General features: G+C 43.1%; 1 protein-coding gene across 4 annotated transcripts in view; it reads left to right on the forward strand.

Annotated features, from left to right (window-relative positions):
- Positions 1-19,708, forward strand: part of LOC147906175 (FGGY family of carbohydrate kinase) — a 103,400-nt gene that overhangs the window by 57,778 nt on the left and 25,914 nt on the right. For all 4 annotated transcript variants that reach the window (XM_087383462.1, XM_087383470.1, XM_087383465.1 and 1 more), the window contains exons 3-11: positions 393-510; positions 608-786; positions 1,030-1,112; positions 1,260-1,444; positions 13,553-13,614; positions 13,965-14,250; positions 14,426-14,545; positions 14,713-14,833; positions 14,953-15,109. In XM_087383462.1, the coding sequence (XP_087239588.1) occupies positions 393-510; positions 608-786; positions 1,030-1,112; positions 1,260-1,444; positions 13,553-13,614; positions 13,965-14,250; positions 14,426-14,545; positions 14,713-14,833; positions 14,953-15,109 (1,311 nt within the window). The remainder of the gene's footprint in view (positions 1-392; positions 511-607; positions 787-1,029; positions 1,113-1,259; positions 1,445-13,552; positions 13,615-13,964; positions 14,251-14,425; positions 14,546-14,712; positions 14,834-14,952; positions 15,110-19,708) is intronic.

A 19,708-nucleotide genomic window follows, 5' to 3' on the forward strand; every position in this document is an offset into this window, starting at 1 on the left:
GTCATCTTTTCTTGACTTACCCCTTTCATGCTTTGCTCTTTGTGCTTGATTGGATGAACCCATATTCCTCGAAGCAAGAAAATTTGTTGCCAACATGACTTTCCTGGTGGTAGTTTTAAAAGTTGTAAACCCCTAAGATTCAGCATGTCTTTTGGGCTTGCATTTAAGCAAGCAATCACAAGGCTTTGCCATATTTGTGCATGAAGAAAAAAACATGAAATGACTTCAATTTTGGCATAAATAACACATTTTCAGCTACAAGAATGAAACAAGAACATTTATTCGATGAGCAGTGGGGTGCAATTTGAGGGTTTCTACCAAGACTTGTACCCTGAAATCCATTCACATATGCTGGCTTCTCATCCTCTGTTGTTTGGTCTTGTCTGAAACAGCAATCATCAACAGACATTTGGCATGCTGTGTGCGCGGCAGTAAAGTTAGCTTGCAAGAATGCAGATATTACTGGTTCAGAAATATGCGGCATTGGATTTGCAGCAACTTGTTCTCTTGGTCCGTCCTTACATTTCTTGAGATTTTTAATTGGAGTCTCAGAATCTTGGTGTAAGAATGTCTAAACCCTTGCCATTACCTTTTGTTATGAACGCAGTGGCAATAGGTACAGATGACTCACCAGTTACAATATCCTTAAGTGGTGATGCAAGACGCAATGTGATTGTTTGGATGGATCATAGAGCCGTTGAGCAAGCTGAGCGCATCAATGGCCTCCATTCACCTGTTTTGCAATTTGCTGGTGGTGCCCTTTCTCCAGAGATGCAACCTCCTAAGGTACTTTTGTTGTTTTCTAATCTAACTATTGGGTGCCATGCCCATATTTGTTGAATTGTTGGTAATGTGAAAGGGAATTATACTTTTCTCACTATTTTCTAGATGTTCATTGATGGGACAAACAGATGCAAAATGAAAGAGAATATCCCGATACCATTTTCAAGTCTTGTAAATTTTTGATATTAAACAAGGCCATACATATTTTTTGTAGAATGCTAACTTTGATCATTGATGTTTCTTAAGCTTCTATGGGTTAAGGAGAACCTTCAAGAGTCTTGGGCAGTTTCATTTCGTTGGATGGATTTGAGTGATTGGCTCACTTACAGGTGTACAGTTGCAAATAAAATAATATATGATTTTGTCATTTGACATGTAATCCTTGAAAGTGAGAGTGTTCTATAACTGTGCGAGTTACTAATCACAAAAAGACTTGTGATTTTGTCCATGCTTCTTGAAACTTCAAATTCAATTAGGGCCACTGGTGATGACACTCGAAGCCTTTGCACTACCGTTTGTAAATGGACATATTTGGGACACGCGCACATGCAGCAGATGACCAGCAAAGACTCCTTAGCTACAGAAGCATGTGGATGGGATGACATCTTCTGGCAGGAGATTGGACTCGGTGATCTTGTTGAAGGAAATTATACCAAAATAGGTACTGTTGTTTTGATGGATAGGGTGAATTTGTTTTATTGCTTGAGGTGTGATGTACCTAGTATCATGTGAGCCTTGCTTTGTCCCCTTGCATGATTTTAGCTCTTCTGGAACTTCTCTCCGTCCCTCCTTTATCTTTTCTTATTTTTTCTGTTGGTCTTCCTTTCTTCCAATGTCTGCACTTTCTTTTTGCTGTAAGTGACCATATTGTTTTCTCTCCTTTGTTTTCCTTGTTGGATGTGGGGAGCAATGGAAGGAAGCTGGAATGCAAGGAGGAGACAACAAGCTGAAGGAATTGAAGTGTACTTGCAAATGGATAATGAGAGAGTACAAATGATGGCCTATATAGGGTCCAAACTCAACTTAGGACTACGTGTCCTAAGTGAAGTAGGACTAGATGTCCCAATAGGACTAATCTCAAGTAATTCTGGAAAGTAAATCATGGTTGCACACGTTCATCCATGATGGATATGTCAACCTATTATAGTACAGGAAGATCAAAATTACGTGACGAAAGATACCAAAGATACCAAGTGTATAGCTTCCCGAAAAGCTTCAAACTTGGGTCACGGTAGAGGCTGAACCAAGAAATGCATGAAGAGACAAGCATTCAATAGTTGCCACTTGAGACAAGCGGGTGTCGAGACAACCATGTCTCCGTGAAAGAATGCATCAGCAGTGAAGACTTATCATCATATAAGAGTCTCAAGTGCTGCGTGCCTTTCAATTATTCGGAAGACACGTTTCACTGCTTGCCAATGGTGTGTACTGGGCTTGTGCATGACCTGCTTAACTGAGACACTGTATATTGCAAATCAGGCCTGGTGTGACATAAATAGATAAGGCAGCCCATAGCCTGCTGGTAAAGGGTAGCATCAAATGGGTCACTCCCATCCTTATAGGAGAAGAAGAAGCCAAGCTCCAATGGTGGAGAAACTGGCTTACAATCCTCGAATTGGAAGGGCTGTAAGAGTTGTCCAATGCACTTGGATTGGCTCATCATTATACCCTCCTCAAAACTAGTAGATGCCAAGCTAGTAATGCAACCTGCCCATATCTATCATGGCAAATGATCTCTGCAAATCAGCTTTGAAAGCTGCAATGTGTTGTGCATTTGGCCTAGTAATAAGCATGTCATCCACATAATCCGATTCACTCTTTTGACTTAAAGAGTGGCCTTTGTGGGGCTGTTTTGAAATCCAAGGCATAAGTGAATGCATTTTGGCACACCATGCCCCGGGTGCTTGCTTCAAACAATAGTTGGCCTTTTTCAGCCAGCAAACCTGATTTTTAGAACCTTCAACCTCAAAGCTTAGAGGTTGACTGAGATAGACTTCTTCAAGTAGATCACCGAGAAGGAAAGTTGACTTGATGTCAAGTTGGTGAATCTCCCAATGTCTATGTTCTAACCACTCTTGTGTGGGCACAAGCAGAGGGCTAGTAAGGCTCTCAACATCAGAGTTCGCAGCATCCAGTGTACCGTAGCTACACCGATGGAGGATGCGACCACGTTTATCGGTACCACCTTAGGCATTGAAGAGCACACGATTGAGAGGGATTGGGGGGAGAGACCCCAATTGAGAGTAGTAACTCATCATACAATTCAGGATGTCCAGGCTCGTCTAGCAATACTATGGCGGAGGAGGAGCTGGTTGAACTGCATTCTATTGGCAGCGGACATAAGCACTGCGTCCTTGCGGATAGTGGGACTTGCTTGAATATGAGAAATCAAAGGTATACCTGGAATACTCCTATCCTTTCGGCTCAGGTAGTCCTTTGACGGTCGTGAAGGAATTTTGTCGCCAATTGGGCACAGGCGAGTACTCTCAGAACCATCGGATTTCCAATATCATGCCGCACTCCAACAAAGGCGTGAGGATAAAATCCCGCTCGAAAGAGGCCTTCTGAACTAAGAAAGAGATTTGAATAAGTGAGTGTGCGTAGCCTGGGTGTGTACCCGTTGGGTGTGTACCTGTCCACAACAAGTTGATGAGGCAGTAGCGTGCAGCTTATCTTCTTGGCTAATGGAGCTCCCCATGTCAAATTGGACAATGAAGCGCTGCCCTTTAGCATCGCGACAGTGTGGGCTAGCTTGGGTGAGTCCACCAACCAACCAAACACTACCACACCCTATGTAAGCTCCTTATCAAGGGTGACCCCTTCCTTGTGAGGGGAACTCCTGAGAAGATCCAGCGATAAGACTATTGCCACTATCCTCCCGTGCGGGAGGTGTTCTTGAGAAACCCTTGTTGAAGCAAGAGCTTCCAGGGCTCCGAAGTTGGGGTGACCCATGATGCATTGCTATGCAACCCTAGCTCTATTGTTCCGAGTGCCATCTAATCTTGACCACAAGAAGTTGGGCATCAAGCGCTTGTGCTGTCCCTTGTGAAAGCACCATAGTTGCCAGACGTTTGGAAACGCCACATTTGGAAAATTTCCAAACATGTTTCGACCCTAAATTTTCCCCAGGGGCATATTTTACCAAAAAATATATGCCTACTATATAAGTACACATTCCTAGGACCTAAAATGCATGATTTCATGCACTAATGGCACCCAAAACACTGAGGAACATAGAGGAAAACATTTCAGCAATCTAATATGTTGCACTCAGATGTGAGCCCAGGAATTTGAAAAGCAACAATTATGAATTGGAAAGGAAGTTTGGCAACTGCCAACAATGTGTAACATCATACATGTAACAAGATACTACCCTGATTCCTACTTACATATACACATGACAATATAGAACTTAGAAGTTGAAAGCCTAAAAGCAATTTAGAAACATAATTCAAGTTTGAGTCAAAACAACTTACATAAAAGTTTGAAAACAAGCCAAACTCCAATGCCTGTAGCTCAAGGTTAAAGCCATGAGTCATGGGTCATGACTTATTAAAGTTTTAAGTTTGAAATACCAAGTTCAAGCATTGATAAAATGACCACAATAGTTATAGAACTTCAGAGTTTCAACTTGCTACTCACTAGACTCTAGAGGCTACACTTAAGCTACTTCTACATTGAACATTCTATGATCTAAATCTATGCCCATTGTCTATCTTCTAGCACTAAATGTAGATTCTAGGTCTGCACTCCATGATGCCTCAGGTGTCAGTAGCAATGTCTTCAACAGGCTCCTCGTCATCCTCCTCGTCCTCCGATGAAGCCTTGTTTTCGCTGGAACCATCCTCATCACTGCCATTAGGAGCTGCAGCCCCACTCCGTAAAACCCCACCTTCTGAAGTTGCAGCCCCAGGCTGTACCCTGCTGCGTGCTCTTGTGTGTGGGCCATGCTGCAATATCTCCTAGTACAACTGGGCATAGATGTCCAGCTCCTCCTGTGGAATGTCAAGTATAGCGGGGGCCTTGTCTATGTCCACCATATCAGGATCAACCTACAAATGCAAGCTTCTGGAGGTGATTTTTGATGAAAAGTTAACTCAAGACTGATTACTTATTGTTGAAAATACAAAAGTCAGAATATTACAAATTGCATGCAGCATACTACATACCTGCATTGGCTCTTTGAAGCCTTTAAACTTGCTCAAGAGATGCAAGTTGCTATTAGCAAAAACAAGCCTTTCCAATTGAGCTGAGGAAAGGCGGTTTCTCTTTTTGGTGTGAAACAATGCCCACGTTCTCCAATTTCTCTCACAAGCTGCAGCAGTGCAATCTTGTGAAAGAACCCTCATAACAATATGCCTCAAAGTAAGAGTCGGTCCTCCATACTTCTCCCACCAAGACACAGGATGAAACTGCGTGTCTCGAACCCTCGCAGTGGCTCTCCCAAAAGTCAAGCTAGAGTTGCGAAACACCAACAACTCATCCTCTAGTTTCCTGACAAGTTCAGTGTTCCCCTTAGAAATAAGATCTATGTAGGCATTAAAACCTGATTTCAGCTCCTCATTAATGTATTGTTCCTCAGACCTCCACAATGGATGCGATACATTGGCAACTGCATGTATTGGTTTGTGAAACCAATTCCACCTGCTCCCCCAAATGTCTCTAATCTGCTCAATACTGAACTATTCAGATTTGACAAACCCAAATGGTCATGAATCATTCTATGATTCTAGAATCTGAATTCTGAGTTCTAAGTCCTGACAAGTTATATCATAGGGAAGAAAATAAAGTTTGCAGCTGAAGGTTGGAGCCTAAGATAGAAGACATTCCACACTTACCTTTCAGGGGATAATGTCCTGTTGTTGTTGATGCTTCTCCCAATCCTGTCCATGAATTCATACAAGAAGCCCAAAGTTGAGCCCTCTCGATCTGTCAATCGAAGGACACAAAGAATCGGCTTCAAAGCAACCACAAGTGTAGCAGCATTATCCCAAAAGCTCTGTCCCATCACTATGCGTGTAAATGCAAGAGCCTTGGGTTTATCATGATCCTCCCGAAGCCATAATGCACTCTAATCAGCCTCTCTAATAAAATGCACATATAGGCAAAGCGTGTTTGTGGAGGCTTCAATAACTCAAGGTCATTGTTAGCTCTATACATAGCCAACACCTTAGGCTTCTTTGTGACAAATCGGACCAAGGCACGAGCTGTGTCCATAAGCCCTGACACCCAATCCAACTTACCCACATCCTCAATCAGCAAATCCAAGCAATGGGCTGCACATGGGCTCCATACGATATGTGGGAACTCCTCCTCAATCATTCTGCCCATTGACACACAATTACTTGCATTATCTGTTATTACTTGTATCACATTATTCTTGCCAACATCCAAGATTGCCTGCTTTATGTGACGGAAGATAAACTCCCCCGTGATACTGACACCTGGCCCTGAAGCATCAACAACACGCAAGAAAGTAGCACCCTTGCAGCATGACACCAAAATGTTAATAACATATCTCTTCCTCACATCACTCCACCCATCAGATAGGATGCTGAAACCATACTTTGCCCAAGCCTCCTTTATGGGCTGCAATTCTGCATGCACAAGATCTACCTCCTCCTTCAATTCCTTAGTGCGCAAGGCCTCGCACATAGGGCCCTCCCACTCCTCACCAATGCGAGAGATGGCTCTCACCATGCGCCTCCATTGTGGAGTTTTGGCAATATGAAAAGGCAAATTGCATTGATAAAATGTCATCCGTATCTCCCGACAAACTTGCTTCTTGTAGACACCTCTCATTGACTTCTTAATGTTCAGCTGTCCTATTTTTCCTCCTACAAGATGTGTTGGCTGTGCATCAGTACCCTGAACAGCACCGTGAAAAGAGGAGCTTCCATGCTCCTGCCTTGCCCTCTTCTGAGTACCACCTGCTGCTTCAAAGCTATGTGCCACTTCTGGTGGCACTTGCTTGCAAACTTCAACTCCCTTTGCTTTTGTACCTCCCAAATGTGCCTTGATACGCTGCACACCTCCACCAAATTCCAGCCTGCAATAGTTGTAAACCATGCGCTTTATCCCTGAAGTGCCATACGAGCCCACAACAGTCACGTGGCTCCAAGTTACATCACGTTGTCTGCCCATTGCACAAGGGGAAGAGACTCAGAGAGAGAGAGAGAGAGAGAGAGAGAGAGAGAGAGAGAGAGAGAGCGTTCAACTAGCACAGCCAAATCTCCGAAAAATGGTCGTACAGTTGCCCGTACGGCCTGTACGGGGGCTGTTTTTGGCTGCAATCAATGAGCCCCAAAATAGAATAGCTGCTACGATAAGCAAACTGCAAAGCATGAATAACAACACTTGACAAGTCATGACTCAAGAGAATGAGAGGTCACCGGTACAGGGTAAGCCAGACCACCTCCATCATGGAGTTATTCTCATCACACAGTTGATGATACACTAGTCATGACTCCAGATGAGATCTGTGAGTGGAAAGAGAACCTTCTTCAACCATTTATTTCCATGGGGTATGTACCAGTTTATGACACTGACTTGAGCCTCATTGGTCTTGAGAGATTAGCTGCCGCGCAGGTGTTCCATATGTTAGCATGGATCAGCCCATAGATTTTGATCATGCACATTTGACGGTAAGCCCTCAGTATGAGGCATATTTGATAGTAAGTCCTATGCACGAGACAGTCCCATATTCTACATTAGCATACCTTGATTCCAATTTATATCCATCACATTCATGCATGGATCTGACTCCATTTATTATCACACCAGATGTAGACACATAGCATGAGTTCAGTTATGATCATGCAAACTTTTAATAGGTATGTCCTCAATACGACGCACCCATATCTCCAACCTCATGTGGAGATACATGTCACATCTCTTCAGGTGATTTCATTTCAGCATCGATCCCTGATGCTTTCACCTCTTACACAAAGCATATCTTGGATACAATTTCCACCAACAATACATATTAGCACATCAGTCTATAGGACATTCCAGCATTGACTCAATCATGCTGCATTGCACCACCCTTGGATCCAGCGATCACCAGCTCTTTTGATCAGCAAATAATTCCTCAGCATGAGGATATTTATGCATCAATGCGGTCCTGCCCCAGCGCAATAGACATCATCAGATTCAGCCATAGTACAACTTGAGGAGACTCAGTATTTCAGCATGCACTTATGGCTGTAGTATACACTCCTTACTTGATGCAAATCAGTGGTTGTATCTAGGACTATAGATCTATCCCAATATCAACATTCGGCACCGCATATGCTTTAGGGATATCTTATGCATTTTCAGTGATATTTCAGGATTCTAGGCCTTTATACTCTCAACTCCTTCTTAACAAGCCTATGACAGATGCTACATCCCATGCTGATGGATGTTTAGCCCTGCACACAGCAGATAGCCTTCCGCTCATGACAATTGAGCATATAGGTTTGACAGGTCACCGTACCTTGTTAGTTTTATGGGCCTCTTCTTTAGTAGAGCAGTGTATCATACCTACACCTTTGGTGCCAAATTTTTAGCCCTTGGATCACTCTGTCCACACCAAATATGCGGTCTTCTTTGACCCTGCATCATTTGACAAAGATTATAGTTTTATTGCAGCATACATCCACCATTGCTGCTAGTCCTTTTGGGTTGGTGATACCCTTGTTTGTCGTACGGCTGTACGGACGTACGGACGATGGGATTGTCGTGGTCCCTTACGTGGATTGTCGCTACTCTGATACCAAATGTGAAGAACCAGCCTTCTCAAGAATGCAAATGTGTGCAATGTTTGAATGCCGATTGGCTCTCCAATGGGGAAGAGCACCCTCTTGAGTGTACTTGTTTCTATTGTCGACCTACATGCAAGGTGTGTGAGAGATGATGGATGAATGCAGAGTGAATGAAGAATGCTACGTGAGATTCACAATGAAAGGGTGATACCCTTTCATCAATGTCCCTTGAGATCACTTAAGTTCCATCTTCCCATTTACACCTACCCTTAGCCTATGAGCCATGCATCTACCATTCAATGCACCTTAATACACCCTTCCCTTTCTATTGCCCCTAGGACCTAGACACGTGTGTGCACATTTTTATTAAAAGAATAAGTATCACATGTCCAAATTTGATGTCGTCTGAAGTAGTGGCTCCAGCTCGACTAGTCCTATCTACTGAAATGATCCACCGCCATAACAAATTGGTTGGTGTCCATCATAAATACAAATACATGTTACACCATTGGCGTATAATATATAATAATGTTTTAATGTCTACTAATCACGGATTAGTGATTTCTCTTGTCATGACAGCGCAGATAGAAGGAGGGGGGGGTCTGGAGCGGGGTGGGAGGAATGATGGAAATAGGGGGAACAAGGGAGGGTACCTCTCTTGCATGTCTCTTTGGAGGAGTTTCCTCGGTCGTTGGGAACCTTGTACTAAGGGGAGAGGATCTATTAGAAGATCAAAGAAGACCTCTCCTTAGGTTCTTTGCGGCTCTCTTGCTAGGATTCTCGCGGTCGATGCGAGTCCAATCCCCCTTAGGTGGCTCAACCCAAGGGGTATGAGATCTTGTAACTGTCTGTTTGTGCAGGGAAGTTTATCCTCTCACTGCTCTCGATGCTCTTAGTGAGGTTGCAGGTGGGGGAAACACGACTTGCTATCAGTTTGCACCTGAGGCATTGTCCTAGGAGACATGAGATCTTGACCCTTTGTCTTTGCTTAGGGTCTCTAGAAGAAACTGTTGGGATATCTCAAGGTGTATGCCTCAGGCACACCTTATGTTTCTATGTGTGAGTGCTAGAGGCACAGTTAGGTGCCCACAAGCACAGTTAGGTGGTGGAGAGCCACATAGGATGATTGAGAGAATCTAGGAGCAGATTGAGGAGATGATTGTGGAGCTCGGAGGTCATCAGTGATGTCAGTGAGCTTGTATGAGGTGCCTACTTAAGGACCTCACTTAAGGACCTCACTTTTCTTCATTCCATAAGCAAGTATTCTGATTTTGTGTCCACTCTACTCTTTCCTTTCAGTGTTCCAACATGGTATCAGAGCCCTTTGATCCCCCTTGAGCCCATTTCTGCCACATCATCATCTTCTTCTTCATCTTCTTCTTCACCATCTCTCCCTCTTCTTCCAATAATTTGCTTAAGCCTGTTCTCCTCCGATTCTCAGCCATTTCCCACGCCCTTCCAGTTGAAGATCCACCTAGTTGGGGCGAACTTCTGGCTGCAAGGAATCGACGAATCCTCGCTTCTGCTCGTCGCCATTACACGAAGGTTGTCGACTGTCTTTTCTGCGTTTTCTCCCAGCACACTTGATCTTTCTCTAATTCCTTTCAGGGGGGGCTGGTCCATACCTAGAGCTACCTTGTGCTGAAATCTGAGCAGCAATGGCTGCATATTGAAGGAGAAAACAGAGAAAAACCAGTCGATTTTGTTGAAGAAGGAGAAGGCGACCTGACGCATTTTTTCGCCTCTTCTTCCCAGAGGATCTACAGTGGTATACCAGCTTTCTTTTGCCTCAGAAAGCCCCCTTTCTTTTGCTTTGAAGAGTGTGCTATAAGCCCTCCAAGTTCAGCTCTCTAGTTTTGACAAGCTTTTGAAGATGATGCTACATAAAATGCTACTCTGGCCTTTCTGGTTTTTTGAAGCTTTCAATAACTTCAGTACAAGTGTGGCTTCAGTTTTGTTTTGAATTACTAGACTTGGTTTTGATTGGAAAGTATTTATTTCACCCACTTCTATGAAGCATGTAAGAAGAAGCATCATTGTTTGAAATTTGGTCACAAGACTTTGCTACATTAAATGCTTATATTTTGAAGCATTTCAGTTGTTATTCTAAGCCCTGTAAGAGAGAAGACACTACCCAATACCTGGGTTAGAGCCTCTCATGGCTTGCTTATGCAAAATATGTGAAAAGCCAAAACATAAAGCAATGTCTTGTTATGCTACAAAGGATGAAAATGCCAACCTGACTTCCTTGTTGAAGATTGCCAAAACAATGGTTGCCAAAAAGGAAGCAACTACAGAGATCTACCCTCTCATGGCACTTTTATTTGACTCCAAGTACAAGAAAAAGATGGTCAGATACCTAAGATATGCTTCTCTACACAACTATGGAGATGACAAGATAATTGTTCTCTTGAAGGATATGACTTTCAGATCCACTTGTTCTATCATAGTACCATCTTATAAGGCACTAGACACTACCCATGTGGTAAGACCTTGCCTTGACATGGATATTTTGCCTTCACAAGATGAGGCATCCCATGAAGATTATGCATTTTAATCATCTCTATGTATGCTCCAGATCTCTCTTTTTTATGTCAAGGTACTCAGCCTGGATAGTCCTCCAAAATGAATGAAAATAAACTATTGTGTTTTGTGTGTTTTGTAAACACCTCTGGTCACCTTATGATGTAGGCCATGTGTATGTTTTGTTCCATGGTACCTCCTGCAGACATTGTGTGCATGTACATGCAGGGGAGATAACCATTGGAAGGTCTTTTTGTATCCCTTTTGTTTACCTTACACCCAAGGGAACCCTTGCTAGCATGAGAACCTAGCCATAGATTTATCCTTGACCACCATGAGATGGCATGAGAAACTATGAGACTAGATGTATCCTTGACATAGCCTGAGGCATTTCCTTGAGGGGGGGTTTGTTGGGATATCTCAAGGTGTATGCCTCAGGCACACCTTATGTTTCTATGTGTGAGTGCTAGAGGCACAGTTAGGTGCCCACAAGCACAGTTAGGTGGTGGAGAGCCACATAGGATGATTGAGAGAATCTAGGAGCAGATTGAGGAGATGATTGTGGAGCTCAGAGGTCATCAGTGATGTCAGTGAGCTTGTATGAGGTGCCTACTTAAGGACCTCACTTTTCTTCATTCCATAAGCAAGTATTCTGATTTTGTGTCCACTCTACTCTTTCCTTTCAGTGTTCCAACAGAAACTCCTCGGGAAGGGACTTTGGGAACTTCAGAATCACCCTGAGCTGTGAAACACCATCATCAACAAGGACCGAGGTTGTTGGGGATAAGAAATCGAACACAAGTTAAGAAAGCCCTGATGGAAGATAGAATGGGTCTATATTCCTTCTAAAACCTCGGGAAGTGTAATGTCTTCAGAATCACCCTGAGCTGTGAAACACCATCATCAACAAGGACTGAGGTTGTTGTGGGTAAGAAATCGAACACAGTTTTCAAGAAAGCCCTGATGGAAGATAGAATGGGTCTATATTCCTTCTAAAACCTCGGGAAGTGTAATGTCATTGGAAACCTCAGCACATGATGTGTTGTCTCTATGTCATCCACTAAAAAACGGTAGTACCAAATTATGGAGAAGACCATGTGCGGACCAAGGAAGATGGGGATTTGTTCCACAAGGGCCTGAGTAGTGATGGAGGAACTCAGCTAATGGAGGAAGATTCCTCTCCCATAGATAATGACCTCGTAGATGTCACCCGTTAATTCCAAGCTAACCTGCATCTAGTCTCGAACCTAACTTCGGGTGGGCTGAGGCCCACAATGCGGCTCACCATTGCTCTGTCTTGAAGAGGATGTATGGCTATCTGCACGTGCTGCTTATGGTTGTGGAGGGTCGAGGGAGCTGCCATGAGAGCCCTTAAACTAGACCAAAAAGTCACCAACAAGATCCCGCAATGTCAAACAGAAAGGTGCTTCTTTCATGGACCCTTCTCAGGGGTGTTAGACAGCTTTGGATTAGAGCTTCTGCTTTACGTATCATCAGATCTGACTTCGCTGTTAGCAAGAGAAGAACCCTTACCCTGAAGACAAGGGGTCGTTGGCTGCCCACCTAGGTTACTTGTTTGTTTGATGGTGTCATGGACTGCACATCAGATAGGGCATCTCTAATTTAGAGGATGGTGGAGAAAGAGTATCTGTGTGCAAAGAATACAAGGCTGGGTGGAGGTGTGGTAATGATTCTTATACAGTGACAATGAGGCACATTGCGTACCTCCAGCTTCAAGACTTTTTAAAGGCCAAAAGCATGTAGCAGTTTGCAGCTCTCTTGAAGATTAGAAGCAAATTTATAGGAGACTTTAGGTAGGGCCAGCAAGTGCATATTTTCTATTGACAAATGGGAAAATTGGACTCTCACTAAGGTTAGGAACACTGGATGGATGCAGATGTTTCTTGAAAGGAAAATCAGAGGGTACTTGGCAGCTGTGCCATCTTACAGCCATTTCCAATATTGTTTAAAAAAGATTTGGATGTTTCAGTGTTGAAACTTGTGTAAATTTATATTTTAATCAACTATAAGGCATGCAGCTGCTTGAAAGTATGATGTGAAACCAAATCTACTATTCGTCAATCGCAAAAGATGATGGTGCCACAAGTTTCATCAGCCATTGCTGATTCGACGAGTCTTCTCAATAACACTCACACTATTTGGTTTAGGTCAAAATTTATAATTCTAACGGGTTACCTTTACTGTCATTTCCGTGTTACTTTGTCTGTCATTTCTGTGTTATATTTTCTTTTCTATGTCATGTATCAGTTCATATTATCTAAGCTTTTGAAAATGAATTGGGCAACAGAGAAAACAAAGAGGCTTTTCAGCTTTCCATTACTGTCGATTTTTATCATAGTCTTTCATGATTTGAACCCATTTGTACAAAGGAATAATGTGGCTGATACCTGATGAGAAGCACACATTTGATATGGATGGTTTGCAAGTCTATTCCTTGCTGACATCAAACTTTAAAATGCTTTCTTGTGGTATTATGGCAGGAGGGAGTGTTGCCTTTCCAGGTCACCCACTGGGCACTGGCCTCACAGCAACTGCGGCAAAGGCAAGCACTTTTTCATATGAACGAATGGGCTTGATATCTTCTGGCGGTTGCTGAGGTGTAGCTTCCATAAGAGCTTGAACTTCCAAATTTTGTGGTCGCTGGTTACAGACACTAATGGGGAACTCTTATTTGTAGAAATATTAAGTACAGGACAAGAATTGGTTCTTTTAAATATTGGCCAGCTCCATATTTACTTTACTGTAACTGGCCTCAGATTACCATTAATGCATTGTGGTAGAAATGTGTGCAAGAACATGGGGTGTACGATTTGTAGCATTTCTAGTGGTATAGTTGAATATCTCTCTCTAGTGCTGTGCATTGAATGCAAACTTGATCAATCAATGAAGCAGGAGCTTGGGCTACTAGAGGGAACTCCTGTTGGGACTGCGCTGATTGATGCTCATGCTGGTGGTGTTGGAGTCATGGAAGGTGTACCTGCAAGTCATTCCGTAGAGCATGACAGGCCCAGCTCCAATCCTAGCATGGAAGGCTCTGAAGATGCAAACTGGCTACATCTTATGGAACATGAAGCTCTTTGCAAGAGAATGGTGCTTGTGTGTGGGACTTCCACGTGCCATATGGCTGTTTCAAAGAAGAAAGTTTTTATTCCAGGTGTCTGGGGTCCTTTTTGGTCAGGTAAATCTTGGATTTCAATCTTGATCTGCTGTTGCGCATCTAGAGCAGCAGTTTTCATCAGGTGATACAAGCTTGAGAATCGAACAATTGAATAAAGCGCTACAGACGTACGTTTTGCCTCTGAAGGATGAGGTGGATGAAGTAGATATGCTAATTGCCAAGCTGTGGTTTGCAGCCATGATACCTGAATTTTGGCTAACTGAGGGTGGTCAAACTGCTACTGGTGCTTTGCTGGACCACATTATAGAGAATCATGCTGCAGCTCCAGTTTTGGCTAATCGTGCAGCTTCACAAAGTAAACATAAAAACCAATCATTTGGATGATGAAATGTTATTCCTTAATGCAGATTCATCTGTGTAAACTTGTGATCTTCCTCCTGTTGTTGATACTGCAATATTCTTCATAAAAGTATTTAGAAATCCCTTTGTCTAATAAAGTGTTCTATCAACATCGATTTGCAGAGGTTTCCATCTTTGAGCTTCTCAACAGTATACTGGAAACACTTGCTGATAGATTGTCTGTGCCATTCAGAAGTGCTTTAACAAAGGATTTGCATGTTCTTGCTGACTTTCATGGGAACAGGTATATTATCAATGTATTTATTCAAATATTCTTCTTGAAGAACTTGACTCTGGTGTTGTATTACTGTAGCTTTTTTCAATGGATATTTAAATGGTGCATTTGGTTGTGTCTTATTCTAGGTCTCCTATAGCTGATCCAAAATCCAGAGGAATGATATGTGGACTGACACTAAACAGTACTGAGGAAGACTTGGCCTTGCTTTATCTTGCCGTTGTTCAAAGCATTGCTTATGGAACACGCCATATTATAGAACATTGTAATGCCCATGGACATAAGGTATGGATGTGTTTTTTGACTGTACACAATGAGAGAAGACAAGCTCAAGACTTGGTGGAATGCACATAGCATTGGAGTTTGGAAGTACAGGTTCATGGTCCTATTCTTGATTGGGATCATGACTAGTCATAGAAACCAAAGTTTTCACTAGGGTATTAAAAGGCGAATTTAGAAAAAATAATTAATATTGGACTTCCCCAAGGAATCTTAGGCAATGCGGAACTTGAAAAGTAATGCCCAAAAAATGCAAAAGGATGTATTTTGGCAGCTTCATACTTACCGAAGGTGGAAAGGAGGGGGGGAGGCTGTTTTGGCCAAAGTGAGTTTTGGGTTCTTGAAGAAAAAAACAAATGAATTTTAAAACTGGTTTTGTTGCCTGAAGTTCAAATTGTTTGAATCCTATCTTAAACCTTATGCAACCATGGCTTTGGCTTGTACAATGTGTTTACTTGTCACTGAATTGTTCTTGGGATGACCTTTCATAGACTATTCTTACGTCATCCTTCAGTCACGTCACACTCTCTCCAATGTGCTGCTATGCACTTCTGTTGTTGCTGGTATCTGGCGCCATGGGGTCATGCTGCCTTGATTCTCCCTTGTATTTTTCTACATGTTATGAGTTGAAAGTCCTCCTTGCTGGCATGCAAGACTGGCGAGGAACGGGTCGAAGGGTGCATCCCAGGGCCTCAATGGAACAATGTGCTTGACATTAGCATGTGTTCTCTCCTTGAGAAGCAAATTCTGTGGGCCAAGACCATCGATTGCAGGCTGTGATTGTAGGGAAACCGTAAAATTGGGTTTGTTGGCGGCTTGAGGTGATTGGTTTCTTAACTTGATGACATAGCATTTCTGCTAATGCCACTCGTCATGACACTCAAGGTCATTTATATTGCACTTTGCTTCTCAAACATGAGGGTCAGTAACCTAGAGGCTATCTCTATAGTGATCCCTTGGCTATGGCTAGCAATTATGGATTTGGCTAGATAGGATAGGAACATTACAAACTTCCTTTCCTTAAAGATTCGTCCAAATCAATGACGGGTAGAAAGTATTCCTTTAGTGGTCAGTGAGTGCAGGAATATGATTATTGCTTGGAATAGTGTAATGAATGTATAGACACTGTGCTTCCAATTCATGCTCACTTGTAGCTACCTTAAGATGAAGCATATCATGAAATAAAGAACATGGAGGGGAAAGGGAAAGAGAGATAGCACACTGACACTTTAGTGGGTTGCCATAGAACCCTCTGAATGCTGCTGAAGTACAATGCTGATAGTACAAATCTGAAAGAATATAACCTGGATGGAGCCACCAAGAAGATCACGTATGGCATAAGAGCTATGGAACCAAAGCTCCTCCCTATTGACTAACTTGTCTGTCTGGAGGCAAAACAAGGGGGAGGCTAATGGCTTAGGAAAGCTAGTAACGGGAAAGAAGCAGAAGCAAAGCTTTTTAAAAGAAAGGGCAAGTGAAAAGAGCAGAGAAGGCCTTGTGATTAGAACAAGCAAGCATGGAAAACAAGGGATGGGATGGCGTTGGGCTTGGAGCTGTGGCAGTGATGCTGTGTGGGGACGATTCAGCTTGGGAATTGGGACCCTTAAGTCTTTATGCTTTGTCCTTTTTCGATGCGATGCCGCAATGTTGTATCCTCTGTTAGAATTATTATTATATTCTAGGCAGTGGGCAATGTATTGTAATAAGTAGGTTAGGGGCACTTTTCCCTCTTTGAGGTTTTTCCCCCTAACCATTGTCCAATCCCTAACTACGGTTAGTGGATAGGATAGGGTTTTGTCACTTAGACAAAACCCTCACTCTTTTGTTGTACTCACACTCATTCTATTCAGTACACTTATGTTTGCTCACACTCTTGCTCTCTACTCTCCATTGTTCACATTTGGTATGAGAGCAGGTTCTTCTTGCGCGACCTCCTGCCTCCATCCCGCTCCGGTCCATCCTGCTCTAGCTCGCGACCTGCGCCTCCATTCCGTACAGTCCGTACGACTGCATGGATTTCGTGCCAGCTGCCTTGTACGTTTTTGCGCAATTCGTCCGTACAACAGTAGGGTCAACCATACTGTTTGCTGCCTGCATTCCATACACCTTCAGCTGGAGCACTGTACAACCGCCGTACGATTTTGTACCAGACTACACCATATTGCACGTCGCATTCCGTACCTGCACGCCGTCTGTACATCCTGTACTTGCATTCTGTACTGTCAGCGTCGCCGTCCGAACAAACGTATGGATTCCGTACTGGAGGTGACAGGTTCCGTATAGCAGCGGATAGGTCGTCCGTTGACAGGTTTTGTATAGCAGCTGATAAGTCGTCCGTACAGCGGCTGACAGGTTTCGTACAGGCTGTACAGGCTGTTTTGTATGGACTGTTGCAGGTCTCCAAAGCTAGGTACTTTTGCAGGGTACTGTAGAAGGGTGGTCATTTGCAGAGTTTTCTTTGCAGGTGGATCTAGGAAGGAGTTTTTGTCGGGCATTTGTGCAGAGAGCCATTGTTTGGCTTGCAGTTTGGGAGCACATTTGGGGCTTTTGCATTTGTTGCAGAGAATTGCAAAAATTTGGGGCTTTTAGTTGATTTTTCCCTTTTGGGTGCAATTTCTTGCAGAGATTTGGGGCTTTTGCATTTCGGATGCAATTTGGCAGTTGAAAGAGCATTGGGGAGATTTGCAAGCAGTTTTGGACTCAGTGTGAGTCAAATTGCAGACTTTTGCCATTTTCTTTGCAGATTTTTGGGCATTTGCAGAGCATTGTGGTGCATTTCAAGCCTTTGATAGAGTGTGACAGTAATTGTCATTGTGGGCAGATTTTCTTTGGCAGACTCTGGTTGTGCATTTTACATCCCAGGAAGGGATTTTACTTGTCTAGTTTGCTGTGTTTTTTGAGTTTATCTGGCAAAAATGACACAGAACAACCCCAATGAGGTGTTTGGAGCCTCGCACAGGAGGATAAGTTGGATGGCACCAACTACTCCTTGTGGAGTTTTGTGGCTCACAACATCTTGGTTGGCAGACATCTTTGGTATTATGTCAATGGAGATGAGGCAAGGCCAGATTCTGTGGCTACACCTGTCACTCCTATAGCTAGAGGCAGGGGTAGAGGTCAAAATGCAGCACAAGTAATTGGAGCAGCTGCTGCTCCAGTGGCTCCCATAGCAGAGCAGAAAAGATGGGGTTCTAGGGATGCACAAGCTCTTTCTGTGATATCTCTTTCTATCAAGAGGTTCATTATTCCTTACATTCGGTCATGCAAGACCTCAAAGGCAGCTTGGGAGATTTTAGAGAGTGTTTGCAGCAAGAAATGATGCCAGAGGTTCCTTCCTGAACAGAGAGCTATCTCATACGCATATAGATGAGGGAGATTTCATGAATGCTCACCTCACAAAGCTTCAAGATTTGAGGGAGCAGTTGCTGAATATAGATGAAGGTATTCCGGATTCAGAGATGATTACCACCACTCTGAATTCTCTTCTTGAGTCCTATCTTTGTTTCCACACCTCAATGAATTTGTCATTGAGGAGGGGCAGCAATCCTCTCTCTTTTCACGAGTTGATAGGACTTCTGTTGCAGAAAGAGCAGACAAGAAGAAATGCCAATCAGCCCGCACATCAACATAAAGTTGATTCAGGACAGCCCTCTTATAAGGCTAAGGGTGATGCAGATAAGCCTAAAAAGAAGGGCATTTGTCACTACTGCAAGAAGCCAGGTCATTATATTGGTGAATGCAAGAAGCGCATAGCTAAAGAAAAGAAAAGGGATTCAAGTATGCCTGTGTCAGATGAATCAGCTTCTAATGCACATGATGGAGGAGATGTTACAGCCAACTTTGTGGAAGAGCACTATGCCTTTTTGTCTTGCATTTTAGATTTTTCAGTGGATAGTTCGATACTACAGTCACTATTGAGGATGATCCATATGCTTTCTTGACTTGCAGTTATGACCCTTCAAATGATGCATGCTCTCTTAGTGTCAATGAGACACTGAATACTTGGTATTTTGATAGTGGTGCTTCTAAGCACATGACTTTCAAGAAGAGCCTTTTTGCATCTCTGCATCTACCACCTACTAAAAAGAAGGTGACATGTGCAAATAATTCTTCTGATTCAGTGTGTGGAGTGGGGGACATCATCCTCACATCCACTAATGGCACATATTTCACACAGATGTTCTTTATGTGCTAGGTATAAAGAACAATTAGCTTTCAGTGTCATCTCTCAATAGAGGAGGATTTCAGGTTATATTCGATGATGCTAAGTTTGCAGTCTCAGACAAAGAGAATGACTATGCTTTGATGTTGTCTGGCACTTTGTATCGGGGTCTTTTCGGCTTGACATATATGGGAAAAGATCCGATCTTGCACTTTCGGTGAGCACTCCCACTGCTGCGATGCAGAATGCGGAGTTATGGCATGCTAGGTATGGGCACATGAGCTATGGCAGCTTAATGACACTTCAGAAGCATGCTATGGTTGATGCATTGCCTCCTTTGGAGTCACCATCTCCTCATGCATGTGAGGGTTGCATCCTTGGTAAGATGCATAGATTTCCTTTTAAGAAAGATGGTGCAGTAAGAGCTACTCGTAAATTACAGC

This window comes from Dipteris shenzhenensis, chromosome 1 (assembly GCF_047967505.1).
Source record: "Dipteris shenzhenensis isolate YYH24624 ecotype China chromosome 1, Dip_SZ_1.0, whole genome shotgun sequence".
In the NCBI taxonomy this organism is placed as follows: Eukaryota; Viridiplantae; Streptophyta; class Polypodiopsida; order Gleicheniales; family Dipteridaceae; genus Dipteris; species Dipteris shenzhenensis.